The sequence below is a fragment of the Geotrypetes seraphini genome, chromosome 16, assembly GCF_902459505.1.
Source record: "Geotrypetes seraphini chromosome 16, aGeoSer1.1, whole genome shotgun sequence".
Classification (NCBI taxonomy): Eukaryota; Metazoa; Chordata; class Amphibia; order Gymnophiona; family Dermophiidae; genus Geotrypetes; species Geotrypetes seraphini.
This window is the reverse complement of record NC_047099.1, coordinates 32,904,217-32,921,748: the sequence shown is the minus strand read 5'-3', so window position 1 is coordinate 32,921,748 and position 17,532 is coordinate 32,904,217. Positions and strand designations below refer to the sequence as shown.

General features: G+C 45.6%; 1 protein-coding gene across 3 annotated transcripts in view; it reads right to left on the bottom strand.

Moving 5' to 3' along the window:
- The window catches only part of EPHB4 (EPH receptor B4), an 89,698-nt gene that overhangs the window by 13,541 nt on the left and 58,625 nt on the right, over positions 1 to 17,532 (bottom strand). For all 3 annotated transcript variants that reach the window (XM_033925052.1, XM_033925054.1, XM_033925053.1), the window contains exons 4-10: positions 16,852 to 17,007; positions 14,177 to 14,506; positions 13,933 to 14,057; positions 9,236 to 9,398; positions 3,481 to 3,583; positions 1,208 to 1,272; positions 569 to 682 (exon numbers count right to left, since the gene is read on the bottom strand). In XM_033925052.1, the coding sequence (XP_033780943.1) occupies positions 569 to 682; positions 1,208 to 1,272; positions 3,481 to 3,583; positions 9,236 to 9,398; positions 13,933 to 14,057; positions 14,177 to 14,506; positions 16,852 to 17,007 (1,056 nt within the window). The remainder of the gene's footprint in view (positions 1 to 568; positions 683 to 1,207; positions 1,273 to 3,480; positions 3,584 to 9,235; positions 9,399 to 13,932; positions 14,058 to 14,176; positions 14,507 to 16,851; positions 17,008 to 17,532) is intronic.

Below are 17,532 nucleotides of genomic sequence, written 5' to 3'. Positions count from 1 at the left end.
AGGCAGGAAGGTGTGCTCAGATTTCTTCCCGCTGGTCGGACTACTTGGTCGAGTTCTCTAAGGCTTCCCTCTCGTGAAAGCAGTGATCGAGATCAGTCCACCGGTACTGATGCTCTGACAAGTGAGAAATGGGGCTCCAAGAGTGTGAGAGTAAGAAAGCTTTCAAATGAGCGTGACACTCTCCTAACGAGTGAGACCTCGCATCTCTGCATCTCCTGATGACAATGGAGAGAGAGGACCCTGAGCAAGAGTTTTTGGCTCCCCAGCGGGAGATGATCTGAGAAAGTGGGAATCTCCCGCTGAGTGTGGAAGCTTTGGCATGTCTGGTACTGGTGTACTCAATCCTTCATTCCCATACCCTTCTCCTCTTTACTGGTTTGCTTCCTCTACTCTTCTTTTCAACTCTATCTCTTCCTCCCTTTCTAAACCTTGCCCCCCCCCCCCCAATCACTACCTCAGACTGGAATGACAAGCATGGACATTGCCTAGTATTTTATCCATGTGCATCCCATTGACAAGAGTCTGGCCTCCTTACCCTTCCTCCCCCCACCTTTTGTCAAGTTCTCACCTGCCCCAATCACCTCCTCGATCTTCACATAGGACACATCAATCTCTTTCGCAAACTCTCGAACAGCTTCGTTGGGGTCTTCATAGGTGAAGGGGTCAATGTAAACCTTGGTGGCTGAATGAAGGGAGGATGGAAGTGAGATTTAGTCATCATTAAAACCACTGCAGATATCTGGAGCATAATCAACATTTCGGACCCTTCCGCTCAGCCCAAGACTCGATCGCTAATATCCAGAGAATTTATTGAAAGCTATCATCCTCCCTGTGCAAAGCACCTTAATGCCCTTCTGGGCTCCTAAAAATCTCCTCTACATAAGACTATTAATAGTCACTGTGCAACCAATCACCCCCCCCCCCCTGTGCAGGGGCAACTATTACTGCTTCTAGGCATCCAAAGGGAATGGGGGGAAGCAGAAGATCAGATCGTGGTCTATGAAAACTTCATTGCCAGTCAGTCCCCCCACCCCCCAGCACTCTCCATCATTACACTTGGGAAGGGGGGTTACCGCACCCCCACCCCTTCTCCTACTTTTCTCTCTGGGACAGGGGGGGCATAAAATAATTTTCCTCTTTCCCCTCACCCCCCACCCCCCACCAAAGGAGCTGGCAGGAAACCCAGCCCCTAGCTCCCGGTACTCACTGTGGCCGATGAGGTACTGGCTATGTTTATCCGAGTACTCCGGCTCTCTCCCATTCCCCTGTTTCCTGCACAGAACAATAGGCAGTACAAATTCCTCAGCGTTTGTTTTGGCTCATGAGCAGAGACTCTATTTTTTCTTTCTAACAAAAAATCAAAGAAAGCTCCAAATTCAAGAATGACATCCAATGTCCCTTCTCCCCCCCTCCAAATTTCTGAATGTGTTTAAAATAGTAAGGGCATCTTTCTAGCTGCCTCAAAGAGGGGTGGTGGTGTGGATAAGAGGTTAATGGTCATTTTCTAGTGTTGCAGTGGGATGCTGGGAAGGAGACACAGATGGAAAGGCCTAAAGCAGGGGTGTTCAATGTCGGTCCTCGAGGGCCGCAATCCAGTCGGGTTTTCAGGATTTCCACAATGAATATGCATGAGATCTATTTGCATGCATTGCTTTCAATGCATATTCATTGGGGAAATCCTGAAAACCCGACTGGATTGCGGCCCTCAAGGACTGACATTGGACACCCCTGGCCTAAAGGGTCAACGTCCGTCTTTTCGCCTACATGGTATAGCTTTTGGGCTGTTCCTGGATATTTTTCCACTTCTGGTTATACCAACATTCGTGGTTAATTCCACAGGTGCAGGACCACAGATCCCAAATGTCTTACGGACAGGAAACAAGAGAGAGAGAGAAGACGAACTAAAATATGACACCAAGCGCAAGAGGAAAAGAGTGTGGAAGAAAGATGTGGGTTTTTTTTTTATAGAAAGAATGAGTTGTGCATGCATGTACATGCTAGTGTGAACATAAATATGTATACCAGTGTTCTGCAAACTTTCCAAAGCCTCGGCACACTAAACATGTAGCCCTAGCTGGAGGGCATCCGGAAGTGCACAGACGTTGATACGATGATGTCACATGCGTGTGTGATGTCATCACGTCAACGTCTCCGCCTGCGTGGAGGCCCTCCAAAAGGGGCCCCGAGTCTGCAATTATTATGCTGGTGGGGGGTGCTGGAGGAGGAGAGGCGCCAGGGCTGCGAAAGGCACTAGGATTTGTATAACGCACACTACACATACACAGCACCGTACAGAGACACATAAAGGACAGTCCCCACTCCTGAGACGTCGCAATCTAGTCCAGGCAATCCTGCTGGAGTTTAGCTGAAGATAAAGATCACTTTACTCGACAGCAAAAAACCTGAATGTGAGCACAAGGACAGGTTTGGGAGCGTAACTGTAAAAAAAATGTGTGAGGAAATCCTTTGAGTAACGTTCAAGTTTCTCTCCCTGGCCTTAGCTGTGGCGTGAATTTTTATTTATTTAACAATTTCTTACTCGATACATCTACAATTCTGAGCGAGCTAAACAAGTATATAAACACTCATAATTTAAATACATAAACATTCGACATAAAACATCAGTCAGCCGGGCGGTGGTCACCTCAGACCAAGTCATCCCCCCGCCTAGGCAGAACATTCTGGCCCTGATTCTATAAAAGGCACCTACAGGCACCGATAGTTAAAAGTGCCATTAAAAACAGATTGAAAACAATTTTAAAAAATGAATTAGCTGGTAGGAGTCTACACCTTTGACGTAGGCACCTACCAGCAAGTCGGCATGGGTAAGGGCGGAGTTTGGGCATGGATTCAGTTAGGCACTGGTATTTTAGGCCAAAAAAAAACGGCGTCTATATTGTTCATGCCTAGTCCACAAATGGCACCCAACTTTCAATGACATGCGGTAGGTGCCGTTTTTCCAGGCAGCTACCAAGTTAGGCGCATGAAACTGGCAATCAACCTCAAAATAACACTCTTCCCTTTTCCTACTGCCTCAGTCACACACCTGCCGCCTCTACTGTCCTCTCACCCAGTGGCGTAGCAAGGTGAGGTGCCCCCCCTTCTCCGGTCCCTCCCGTCCCACATACCTCTTTAACTTTGTCAACACAAGCAGCGTCTCCGACCTGCTGACCGCGCCAGCCTCGGCTCTCCCTCTGATGTCACTTCCTGGTCCCGCAACCAGGAAGTGACTTCAGAGGGCGCATCAAGGCTGGCGCGAGCAGCAGGTGAGAGCAGCTGCTCGTGCTGGTGAAGAGTTAGAGGCACGGAAAGGGGGAGGGAAGGCGTGCGCATGGTGGGGGAAGGGCGGGGAAGGACCAGAAAGGAGAAGAGGTGCTGGCATCCCCACCAAGGTGGCACTCGGAACGTTCCACCCCCCCGCCCCCTTAATATGCCACTGCCCTCCCCCCCAAAAGAAATGTATATCAGTGCACCTCTCACCTGATACAGACCACGGCCACGACGATGACTGCCACCACCAGGATCACGGCCACAGCGGTAGTGCCTGCAATCAGCGCCATCTGGTCATCCTGCTCATTGCTTTCTGTGAGGAGGGGGGGAGAAAACCCCTGGTTATAAAACTCAAACTATATACACAATTCTCCCTCCCATGTAAATGTGTCATCAGATACCAGTCCCAGAAGTATATTTTCATTGATCTGTTTCATCTCATTATCTTCTTCGTGACCAAATACCCATTAAGAGGAACTCAACCACTACTGGTGGGTTCCTCTGGGAACGTTTGGTATATTTTTATTCATTTTAAGAAATAAATACAAAACAGTGACTGTTATAAACAGAAAAAAAAGAGACATAATGTAAAACAGAGAACATTGAGCCAATAAACTTAGCGAACAGCTAATATGCAGATTACTCTAAGTAATTTTTAAGAGTCGGCCATTTATGCGATCATTTCAGTGAGAGGGACAAAGTAACTTCTGCCAGTTGTTCGTATTTCTTATAAAGAAGGACACAGTTCCACAAAATGCAAACAGAAATGATTGTAGCAGGTGTCCGGGCCTTGCCGTGTCTGTGTAGAAAGAACCAACATTTCAGCCATCATACTGTGGTTTTCTTCAGGGTATACCTATGGGGGGTGGCCTAAGGGATCAGGCCAATCGGAATCATAGGCCACTCCCAGCGCATCCCAGTTGACCCTGTTGCCTAAGGCCCTTCCCCAGTGTATCCCAAGATGGTGGATTCCAGTGAAGGCGGGCCTGCCGGCCGGAACCAAGAAGAACCCGTCCGTCTAGCCAGCTAAAAAAGGTTAGAGGGGATCCGGGTGGGCTACCTTTGGGAGAGTGGGGGATGTCGGTAAGAGGGCCTGGGCTTCCATCCTGCCAACAAACTTTTGGGGGGGGGGGGGTGTCGGCAGGAAAGACTGGGCATCTCTCCTGCGGCGTAGGTTGTAGGGGGATTTACGGTGTCCAGCAGGAGCAACTGGGCATCCCTCCTGCTGCCAAACTTTTGGTGGATTTGTGGTGGCTCGGGCAGGAGGGATTGGGTATCCATCCTGCTGCGATGCTTGCAGTGGGGGGGGGGAGGTGTTGCAGCAGGTTCCGGCAGGAGGGACTGGGCATCCCTCCCGCCGTGATCATTGCAGGGCGGCCAGGGGGGAGGCTTATGACAGACACCGGTTAGAGAATCCTAGTTTTAGGCGAAGGACTGGTCCCTCCCATACCTAAAAGGTCTTATTTTGGGCGTTTGGGACTTGGACTTAAAGGAAGACGTAGTGGCAGTCTGGGCGATTAAACACCTGAACGTACAGGTAGGCCATTCTAAAAAAAACAAAAAAAAAAAACCCCAACACATTTTGGACAATTTTTTTCGAGAATGGACATTTCCCTGCTGCCTACTTTGGGCGCCGGGCGCCTTAGGCCAAAAAGGGACACATGTCTTTCAGTTATATGTACGCATTGGTTTAAAATAATGCAAGTGTCTCTGTATGTTGCTTGTTATTTTATTTGCACATTTTTTAATTAATTTATTTGTTTCATAATCTGGTTATAGACTCCTATAGAAGGTATAGTAGCAGCGTAGAGTCAGCCTCTGCAGGATTGTACCAATAAAGGTTTCATTTGGAAACATCCCGAAAGACCCACTTGTTTCGCTTTGATCTACTTCATTCGTGGGACTACCGTGTTGCTTTATAGCCCTAAATATGGGGGTGAGGTAACAATTTTCAGACAGCTAATTTATCTGGGTAAAACCACACTCATATTTTATTCTGCATTTTACGACAGTGCTGAGAAAAATACTGTGAAGTGTGAACCCCCCCCTCCCAGGATTATCTGCATTTTCATCATGACAGGACCTGAATCTAAACCCCTACTGAATAAATAACTCAGGCCAGAAAGGGATATACAGTATAACCTTGGTTTGCGAGCATAATTCGTTCCAGAAGCATGCTTGTAATCTAAAGCACTCGTATATCAAAGGGAATTTCCCCATAGGAAATAATGAAAACTCAAGACGATTCGTTCCACAACCCAAATCCTTTAATACAAAATACTATGCATACTTATATTGCAAGACCTCGCTCATTTAGAACAGTCACTACGCTCCTGCAGCGTCAGAGAGAGAAGAACCATCGGCTCAGTTGTGATGATGTGACGCGTGTATACTGTATGTCCTCGTATTGCAAGACCTCGCTCATTTAGAACAGTCACTACACTCTCGAGCGTCAGAGAGAGAAGAACCATCGGCTCAGTTGTGATGTGTGTATACTGTATGGACTTGTATTGCAAGACATTGCTTGTATATCAAGTTAAAATTTAATCAAATGTTTTGCTTGTCTTGCAAACCAAGTTACTTGTAATCCAAGGTTTTACTGTACTTTGATTACTTGCTCAACAAGAAGATGCGAGATCAAGTATGCCTGTGTGAAAAAATAGGTTTGTTCAGTAACTGGTGGCACTTCCATGAGCAGCAATAAGTTTTGAGTTCAGTGTTTCCTGTAACTGTTCATCAGTCTCTCGCATCACCCTTGAGGAATTTTAGCCCATTCTTCCATTCAGAATTGTTTCAGCTCTGTGACATTTGAGGGCTTCCTTGCATAAGGGTTCGCGTCAGGTCTTGCCACAACATTTCGGTAAGGTTTAGGTCAGGGCTTTGACTTGGACCATCCACAACATAAAATCTCTCCTTCGACCAATCTGTAATAGATTTACATGAAGGTCTAGGATTACTGTATGCGAGCCATTTTCGGCTCCTGGCCAGATGGCGCAACATTCACTTCTAGAATTTTCTGGCATAAAGCAAAATTTATTGGTTCCTTTGAAAACGGCAAGCTAGTGCAGCAAAGCAGCTCCGTACTACGAAGCCTCCATCACCATGTTTGACGTTAGAGATGAGCTCCTTATTTTGGAGGCAGCGTTTGACTTCATAAACCAAAACATTTGTTATTGTGACCAAAAGGTTCAGAAGTCTTGTGGGTCATCCAGATTCTGTTTGGTAAACCAGAGGTGGCAAGTGGTGTTCTTTTAAATGAGTTGTGGTTCCTTCCCATCTATCATTCCATGAACACCATGCTTGTTCAGTTTTCTCCCCAAGGTTGATGCCCGGACCCTTGGATTAGATAGGCTTGTGAAGGAGCAGCTTAACGGTTGGAGCAGCAATTTGCTTATGGTCTTGGGCAAGTCATTTGACTCCCCATTGCCTCAGGTACAAACCTGGATTGTGAGCTACATAAGAGTTCTATACTGGAACAGTCCGAAGGTCCATCAAGCCCAATATCCTGTTGGTAACAATGGCCAATACAGGTCCTAAGTATCTGGCAGAAACCCAAAAAGTAGCAACATTCCAGAGCTGAGACTGTGCTGTCACAATACCTCATTTCACCAATGCCTAAGAGCCAACCTCACCTCACCAATCCAGGGCAAGCAGTGGCTTCCCCCATGTCTGTCTCAACAGCTGACTATGGATTTTTCCTCTAGGAACTTATCCAAACCTTTTTTTTTTAAACTAGCTACATTAACCGCTCTTACCACATCCTCTGGTCCTTTTCTTGCAAAGACTTTTTGCTTAAATTCACTGAAGCTGGAATTTCTTGGCGCACCATGCCATCTCATTTTGCCAAAGGTCGTTTCAGAGTTCCATGTCAATCAGGAAGTCAGATTGCCGGCGTTCCTGTTCACAAGTTCCAAGAAGAAGGACTGGATTCTTCAGACGTTGGACTTTGGAGCAGTGCTTCTCTGCTATCTTGAGGTCCCCAACAAGTTCGGGCTCTCTGAACACCTGGTTGCACTTATAAATCCAGCCGGGCGCAGTGCACCGGCATCAAGGCTACGCTTTCCACATGGGTCCGTAGGGCCATTTCATCAGCGTATCTTGCGGGTGGGAAACAGTCACCAATTCCCATAAAGACGCGTTCGACTAGAACCTCGACTGCTTCATGGCCAGAAATTCAGGCGGTCTTCCCCGAAGAGATTCACAGGGCAGCAACTTGGTCCACCCTACATACATTTTCCAAATTTTACAAAGTGGACGTGGTGGTAAGAGAGGACTCCGCCATTGGATCCTCAGCGTTATGGGCCGGCTGAGTGGCCACACCCTGGTTTTCTAGGTCTGCTTTTGTACGTCCTGCTCATCCACCATGACACACCTGTTGTACTAGAAAAAAAAATGAGGTTCTTACATTGCAAATATATTTTCTAATAGATAGGTGCGCCGTATCATTTGTGTCCTGCGCCTGCTTACTACCTCTGTCAAACAGTTCGGTTCGAAACTAATGCTTGCCTACCAGTCAGGCTTTCAGGGTCTACGGCCTATATGACTGCCATACCACAAAAATGTTTCTGGTTTGATTGCTGGATGACAATGTTTAACCTGTTTATGCTGATTTCAGAGCAGAACAGAGTTGTTATTCGGGGAGTTTCCCCCCATATCCCTCTCTGGGTCTACCTTTAACTTCCCAGGTCATTTTGTGGCCTCTTCAGGGCAGGAGCTATCCCAGTTGCTCCTGTATCAACAGTTCCTTCATAAAAATAGCTGCCAAGAGTTCCTGCGATAGCTTTGCGAGACTACCACAGGTTTTTGTGGGGTGGGGGTGGGGATAGTGGCAGTGGTGACCCGGTGAGTCCCACTCTTTCGGGGGGAGAGGACCAAGAGCTGGCGGTGGGGAAGGAGAGACTTGGTTTGGTGGCCAGTGGCAACAACTCAAGAGGCACCTGTAAACCAATGTGAGGTAAGATGAAAAATTGAAGTAATAGCAGTGTAGAGTAAATTCTTTAAGGTGACTTTGGGGCCAGGTTTTCCTTTTCATACTAAAAGCGAGCTTTATTTTGTACAAATTAGTAATGCATCAGCATTACAAAAACTTTTTTTTGGGGGGGAGGAATTTTGGACAAAGGATCATATACCTCTACCAGATTACACTAGCATTACATAATGGAATCCGAATGCCCAGATGCCATTATAGTAGCATAGTAGATGACGGCAGATAAAGACCCGAATGGTCCTTCCAGTCTGCCCAACCTGATTCAATTTAAATTTTTTTATTTTTTTAATTCTTAGCTATTTCTGGGCAAGAATCCAAAGCTCTACCAGGTACTGTGCTTGGGTTCCAACTGCCGAAATCTCCGTTAAAACCTACCCCAGCCCATCTAAACCCTCCTAGCCAATGAAGCCCTCTCCAGCCCATCCTCCCCCAAACGGCCATATACAGACACAGACCGTGCAAGTCTGCCCAGTAACTGGCCTGAGTTCAATATTTAATGTTATTTTCTGATTCTAGATCCAGATCAGCCCACAGACATAAACTATCCTTCCCCTCTCTACACGGTATCCTCCACGCAGGAAAACTGGGAAGATCCCTCCTCTCCAAAATCACGGGCCTTTGGAACGATCTCACTATCCCCCTGCGGAACCTGGGCTCCCTCCAACTGTTCCGAAAACAACTGAAAACCTGGCTTTTCTCTAGCATATAACATCTCTTCTTCTGTTTCATCCCCTCTTTATATATCCCCTTGTAAATCTTTCTCCTCTCTCTTCCTAGATTTTTAGCTTTGCAAACCGTGTCGAGCTCCACGCCCATGGAGATGATGCGGTATAGAAACTTAAGGTTTAGTTTAGTTTAGGATCTCCCCGAGTGGCATAAGGGAGCCTAAATGAAGGTGTCTACTTATAGAATTGACCCCGGACTGCCTGTTCCAGTTTCTCACAATTTACAACACTACCCCAGGGGCCTCCATTTTACCTTCGGCCTTGGTCTGAAAGTATCTGTCATGGCTGAAGCTTCCATAGCCGGCCTCAGTCCTGGCCCGCACTTGGACCACGTAGTAGGTGCCCTTCTTCAGGTTACTAAGGTGCACTTTGTTGTCGGTCGTCTTCAGGAACATGGTGGTGCTCTTATCGATGCCCTGTGTTGGATTTGAAAAATAAAAAAAATATAAAGATTTGAAGATAGAATTCCTGGAGGCCGATATTCAAAAGATTCATTGTGGTATCTTCAGGAGCTAGGGGGCTCATTTTCAAAGTACTTAGGCACACAAAGTACATTTTGTGTGTCTAAGTTACGTTCAAGGCCTTGTTGCAAGGAGTTGAATAGCATCGCAGGTTTTATCCTATCTCAAGAAGATATTGAATGCTTCAGTGTTTGGAACGCCATTGGTAGATAACTACGCCAAGGTGTACGTGTTTATCTACTAGCTAAGTATGTTAAATTTCTGTTATTTTCCACAATAAAGTGCAGATATTGAAGGTTCGTTTAGTAAAATACCGCTAGATTTTTTGCACTCAATGTCTTTTTATCAACGTATCATTGCTAAGTGCGAAAACCATAAGTTATAGCTATAATACCCAAAATTTGCTCCATTAAGCAAAAATAAAGCTACGTTTAGGTTAAAATTTGTTATTATGTAATCAGTGGCTTTGAGCAACTCCAGGACGGGCTTTAAAATTTTTTTAGATGTTATTTTCTGATCAAGTGCAATCAAATTCCTGGGAAAAACTTCAATTCGCACAGTTTTTTCCAGCCAACCCTAACAGCCCGCGTTTCGGCAAATTTGTGATTTTGTGGTAACTTCAGGACCTACTTAGACCAATCTTACATTTTCAATTTCCTATGACTACTCAACATTTGCCCAGACAAGGAGCTTTTCAAAACTACCTTAACTTGCAGGGCCACATTTAGGATTTGTAGGTACATGGAGGGCCTCAGAAAAAAATAGTTAATGTCTTAATAAAGAAATGACAATTTTGCCTGAGGTAAAACTCTTTATAGTTTATAAATCTTTCCTTTTGGCTAAGTCTTAATAATAATATTGTTTTATTTTACTTTTGCAATTATGATAAACATACCGAGGGCCTCAAAATAGTACCTGGCGGACCGCATGTGGCCCCCGGGCCGCGAGTTTGAGACCACTGGTTTAGAGCCTCTTGACTGAACTGGTAGTTCTAACTGCCGCTTCCCCCCGTGTCTTGCCCCTTCCATATGTAACCAGTTAAGGTAGGTTTGGACAGCTCCCTTCTCTGAAAAAAGTGACTGAAAGTTTCTTTGCTTAGCCGATCTCATCTTTACTCATCTTCAGCGACGCCACCAACTATATAATAATAATAATAATAATAATAATATTTTATTTTGTATACCGCCATACCCAGGGAGTTCAAGGCGGTTCACAACAGGTAGATGAATTACATACAGTGCGATTCGAAAAAAGAAGAACATAACAAGGCAATCGTGGGGACGAACTCGTTTACATAAACGATTTAGGAGGGGGAAGGGCTAAATACGGGATACATACAGTGTGCTGCAGTAGGATACAATAGAGTTTAAGAGAGGAAATTAGATAAGAGCATATTAGATGGAAACAGGGGGGGGGGCAACCAACTTGGAGGGGGGTGGGAAAGTAAGGGGGGGAGAGGGGAGAGGAGGGTTTAGATGGGGGAAGGGGGGGCTAAGGGATAGGTCTGTTGCAAAGGAGGGTCAACCTGATCCAAATAAGGCATGAATACAGCACGGACATTTGAAGAGCAGATAAATCACTGGAATGTGGAAACAAGAGTCATGGTTGGGGCAATGCACATTCACACAGCCACCTTCAAACACTCCCATTTCTTAAGCACTGACAAAAATCACTCCACACCCAAGAGTCACAAGAAACCAGAGTGATACATGAAACTCTCACTAGAACAATATTACATTGTGATCAATAGCATATGAGGAAAGACTAAAACGGTTAGGGCTCTTCGGCTTGGAAAAGAGACGGCTGAGGGGAGATATGATCGAAGTCTACAAAATTCTGAGTGGAGTAGAACGGGTACAAGTGGATCGGTATTTCACTGTCAAAAATTACAAAGACTAAGGGGACACTCGATGAAGTTACAGGGAAATACTTTTAAAACCAATAGGAGGAAATATTTTTTTCACTCAGAGAACAGTTAAGCTCTGGGACGCGTTGCCAGAGGTTGCGGTTAATGTAGCTGGTTTAAAAAAAAAAGGTTTGGACAAGTTCCTGGAGGAAAAGTCCAAAGTCTGCTGTTGAGAGAGATGTGGGGGGAAGCCACTGTTCGCCCTGGATCGGTGGCATGGAATGCATCTACTATTTGGGTTTTTGCAGGTACTTGGGCCTTGGATTGGTCTCTGTGAAGATGGGATACTGGGCTAGACAGATCATTGCTCTGATCCAGTTAAGGCTATTCTTATGTTCTTATGTGGGGCGGAGGTTAGATTACAAGGCAGAAGGTGTCACCTGCAAGTCAGGAGAAATCCTGGGACTCTCTCTACCTACTCCCTGGCTCTCTGGTGAGTCGCTGTCTTCCTAATCCATCCACAGCTCTGCCGCCACCACCATTATTTCTTCTTAACGGATCCTGTAATTTTGTCTAGCTGACAGACCTGTTCAAAGAGGCCTGCATGGCCTGCTTCTTATCTTTCTTTCTCTGTAAAAGCATGTTGCTCTCCTTTCTAGACGCAAGTCTTCGATGACGCCCCTCTTTAAGAACTGCCGGTCATTTTAATTTTGCAGGTCCTTTCTCACTCGCCACACTATTTATTCTCCAACCTCCGTTAGTTCTGCAACACCAAGATAATTCGTACAGTCTGGAAATCTAAAGTGAAGATCCGACTCCCCTCCTTCCCTTTTATGAAGCTGTTAGTGTTTTTTTTATCGCCAGACGTGGCAGTAAAAGTTCCAACGCTCATAGGAGCGTCGGAACTTCTACCACAGCGGCCAGCAATAAAAAAACCCTTACGCAGATTCATAAAATAGGGTGTTATCTTCTCCCCCCTCCATCCCTGTATCTGCCTATAAATAAAAACAGGAAAGTAGATAGGGGGTTTGGGGAGCAGAGGGAAAGAAAAGACACACGTGGGGGAGAAGTAGTGAGCTAGACAGACAGACATGTAGGGGACAGAGAGGGAGATACAGACAGACAGGAATAGTAGCTTAAACATTATTATGTGTGTCTGACTCTCTCCCCCTCTCTCCTAAGGCAGATCAGGGACAGAAAGACAAAGACACACACAGATGGAGGGACAAAGGGAGAGAGACAGAGATAAATGAGAACAGTGAAAGATATAAAGAATCCTGAAACTTAAAAGTGGGAGTTCAGCTCTCTCTCTCCGCAAACCCTATTTAAATAAATCACTCCAACTTCAAACACTTCAAACACTCTCAGCTCTACAATTTAATCTGAGGTAAATCCGGAAATAAAGGGTTTCATGGTAGGGAAACGCAAAAGGGATTTTCTCCTGGGACATGTCTGGACAGACAAGGATCACATCCCAGGTTTCAAGTCCCAGGTGCTTGGAAAGAGCTGACGAAAACAGGAGGTACGATAAGACAGGAGAATTGGGGGGGGGGAGAAAAAAGATCAACTTTTCAAATCCTGCTGGAATAATCAGAGGAGACTCCGGGCAAAATGCCGAGAGAAAAAGGGACAGAAAATACCAGAAGGGCGATGCAAAGAACATAGGAGCTGCAAGTACCAGAGGAGACACCAGCAACATGCAGAAAGTAGATGGGCTGAAAATATCAGAAGAGATGCCAGCAAAATGCAGAGACCGTAGGGGGCGGAAAATAATGGAGGATACTCCAGTGAAAGGCAGAGAACATGGGGCCAAAAGGTCCCAGCAAAATGGGGGAATGAAAATACCAAACGGAGCCTTGGAAGATGTAGCAAATGAATGTGGTGTAGGAAAGAAATGCAAAGTTAAAAAAAGAAAACCACCTCATCCTCTATTGTCTGATGACATAACAAATGTCTTTCTTACAGTTAAGAAACAAGTCCTTGTCTTTCCTTTTGTAACTGAATACATGATCCTTTATTGAAGAGAACAAAGAGGGTGTTGATGGGGATTCCTTGCGGCCTCCAGGGGAGCAGGAAGTGATGTCACCCAGGTCCCAGCCAGGCTTTCTGAGGGGAGCTTTTGATGCCAGGGGGAGAGGGGAGGGAGGTTTTATGGTGCTCGCACAAAAGCCTCCTTTATAGGATGTTCTTGTGCCGCGGGTTCTTGCACTACGCTGCCAGTCAAGACGGGAAGGCTCTGGCTCGGTGACAGCTTGTGGGACAGCATGAAAACACTGGGCCCTGGCTCCAGAGTCAGCACAATATGAGTATTATGTTACAAAAGGCACCTGGCTGACTTTTTAACTGCAGTCTCGGTGCCTTGTCCAACCACCCAAACCCACCTCACACCTTCCTAGTCTCTGCCTCCCTCCCACCCAACCCGAGGACTCTCCCAGGGAGAAAGAAGATCCCTGCGTTAGACTGAATCAGTGAGGGGACGCTCCCTGCCTCTAATGTGTGCAGAAACAGTCCCAGGCTCTGGTCCTGGGAGTGGTGTGTGTGTGTGAGAGAGAGAGAGAAGCTCCCCACCTCTAGGATGTGAGATAGCCTAATGTTAAATGTCATTGCCAGGAAGAGCTGGCCAGTTGCTCTCTGACCTCTCACCTTCTCATAGTACTTGACCTCATAGTCCAGGATTTGTCCATGGGGCGGCTGGAGGACGGGCCAGCTGAGGGTCAGACTGCTGTGACTGACTGTGGTCTGATGTATGTCAGCGACAGGAAGTGGCACTGGGGAAGAGAATAAAAAACTGGTGTATATAAGTGCCATTCATGTACCCAGGACTGTACATTCATACAGAGGTGATTATTACTTAAAATGCAATACCATCGGTGCATAAAGCCCTTACCATCCTTGCTGGTGGTAACATTGACAAACTCTGACTGGGGTGCGTTGTGGCTATGGTCCGACACGCCATTCACCGCCTGGACCTCGAAGGTATAGGTAGCGTGCTGCTGCAGTCCCTGAATGCGCACCCCGCGCTCTGTCAGCCCTGTGAACCGGGGGTAGTACGTTACCCGGCTGCATGGGCGACAGGGCTGCCGGTCCGGACATTCATGGCAAAGCACGTTATAGGTCACGTCAACCCTCCCGCCGCTTTCAAGTGGCTCACTCCACTCCAGCACGGCCACTGTGTCGTTGATCCGTGCCACGATGCTGCGTGGCGCAGAGGGTGTGGCTGCAACGAGAGAGAATTAAGAAAGAGACTTTTATCTCCGTGTTAGAGAGAGAGACATTCAGCAGAGAGGCTGCAGACAAAGAGAGCAAAAGAGATTGCTATGCTACTACTTAGGCTCTATGGAATAGTGGTTCTCAACCTAGTCTTCAGAACACACCCCAGCCACTCTGGTTTCTAAGACATCCACAATGAATATGCATGAGATAAATTTGCCAGCACAACCTCCATTGTCTGCATATTCACTGTGGATATTTCGAAAACCAGAGTGATTGGATATGTCCCAAGGACTCGGATGGGAACACCTGCTTTAGATCAGTGGTTCTCAAACCTGTCCTGAGGGACCACCAAAAAACCCCCCCCAAAAAACAGAAGATGAATCCACTGCGAATCCAAAAGGAAACAAAACACAGCAGAGGAGCCAAAAAACCCCAAAGCAGTCTCTGGCGTTCCCTTAAGATGAGTTTATGACATAAACAAAGGGCGACTCAACGCGATTCGTGTTTCGGCCCCTAAGACCTGCCTCAGGAGTCTGGTTTGTTGATGAAAAGATGTTATAGGACTAAAAAGTGCAATAATTTTAATCAATAACTCAATTCCAGCTCATAGTTCAGTCCTTAATACTAGGCCTACTTGACTACTGTAATATCCTCTACCTCCCATGCCCTACAACCATAACAAAACAACTACAAACTATCCAAAACACAGCACTAAGACTCATCTACTCATTAAAGAAACATGATCACATTACAGAAGCATATCTCCAATCGCACTGGCTTCCGATCCCAGCAAGAATACAATTTAAATTCTACTGCCTACTATTTAAGACTTTATACGGAGACAGTCCAACCTACCTGAATAACCGCCTCATCCACAACACCGCAACCAGACATAGGAAAACTCACACCCCATTCTCATACCCCCAATTAAGGAGGTCAAACGGAAAAAACTATATGATGGCCTCCTGGCCACTCAAGCAGCCAAACTAGACAACCAAATCGCCAATCTACTGACGGCATCCCTCGACTACAAGACTTTTAGAAAAGAAATAAAGACCATACTCTTCAAGAAAACTCTGAAAAAAGAAATAATACCGCAAGTCTCAAACTCCACCTCTCACTAAAGCCAACTACCCCAAACAAATAACCTTACCCATTTCTTACTCTTTTTGAAAATGACCAATTTTTTATTTTTTTTTTGTAAGTTCTTGTTGTAATACATCTTGGATAATTCTTTTGTAATCCGCCTTGAACTGCAAGGTAATGGCGGAATAGAAATCCCTAATGTAATGTAATAAGTACAGCCAAACCTTGACGGCAAGTATCACAAACTCTGAGAAGAAATGAGGATAAATTTGCATGCACAGCCCTCCATTATATGCATATTCATTGTGGATATCTTGAAAACCCGAGAGGCTAGATATGTCCTGAGGACTCGGTTGAGAACTTCTGCTATAGACCAGTAATTCTCAAACCTGTCCTGGGGGATCACCAGCCAGTTGCTTGAGGCAGATTTGTAGGCCCGTCACCTCCATTATAGGCAAAGTTCTCTCATGATAATTCATTAGGGATACCCTAAAAACCCAACTAGCTGGTGGTCACCCGGGACAGGTGTGAGAACCAATGGTCTGTAGCGGGGTAAAGCCTAGGACGTTTACAGAGGATCTTCAGGAACGAGAACAAGAGGATCTTGATAATGTGCACAGGAGGAGTAAGGCCCGGTATGGGCACTGAGGATCCTAAGGAATGGACAGATGATGGATATTGCCCAGCATGACAGCGAGGATCTTGACTATCGGGAAGAAGATGGGTTAAGCCTGGGATGGGAACATGCAGGAAGTGAGAAGGGGGACCTGTAAAGCATTCTATACCATGGTTCCCGATTATTTGAATTCATCGACTATTCCTTATTCTCCAGCACGTATGTTAAGGTCACTACAGGATAATAGACTTCCAACTGTAAATAGAACAAGGTGGTAAACCACTCGTAATAAAACTTTCTTTGGAATAGGCACACTAGGTCTGAAATAAATATCAAGGCTTTTAAGACATTGTAAAAAAAACTATTTTTTTTTTTCAGATGGCATTTGGAGCAGATTCTCTCCAATGGGCCATATTTACTGAGAATTCTTCAGGCATTCCTTAAATGCACGGTGTAACTAATATTTGTATGCCATGTTGTGTTCTTTGTGTGCTATCCTAATTTTTATGGCGTTCCTTTTTTGTTTTTTTATTGGTTTAAAATTTTACCGAGGACCATGCTACGATTTGCTGGCATATCCAATTTTAATCAACACAAAACAGGGGGAATGGGCCGGAAAGACTCCCAGCCCTAGCCTGGTCACTCACTTGTACACTGCATATGGGGCGGATCGCTTCTAGCTCGGAAATAGCCCATCCGGCAGGAGCAGAGGGTGGCACCGTTGGTGGTGGAGATGCTGTTGGACGGGCAGAGCTGGCAGGACCCTTCACCCTGATTAGCTTTGAAGGTTCCGAGGGCACACGCTTGCAAAAGAAACAGAAAGAAAAGTATCAACAAGAGAAGCCGGGGAGAGAGATTCACCGTTGCTCATACACAAAAAACTTACAGCATATATTGTAGAATTACTATATGGCTCCAGAAAAAGGAGGATAAATTGAGACATCCGGGGGTTTGGTTTTTTTGAGCAACAGAACCAAAAAGAGGAAGGTCCAACCTTGTCTGCAGTAAAAAAAAAAAAACCAGGAACAAACAAACCAAAACTGCAGATGTGTACAACGATGTAGGCGAATTTTATTGTGACAAACAAACTATATATAAAACCTTTTTACCAAACAGGGGACCCAACACGGTCCGTGTTTCGGACAACCTTCATCAGGGGTCCATGGTAAGTAAAGGTAAAAACATATGTCACAACAAATATTGAAAAGGATAATATAAAACCAAACAGATGATGTGTCTCACCAAGAGTCTCTGCAAGTAGTAAAAATCGCGAGACACATCATCTGTTTGGTTTTATATTATCCTTTTCAATATTTGTTGTGACATAT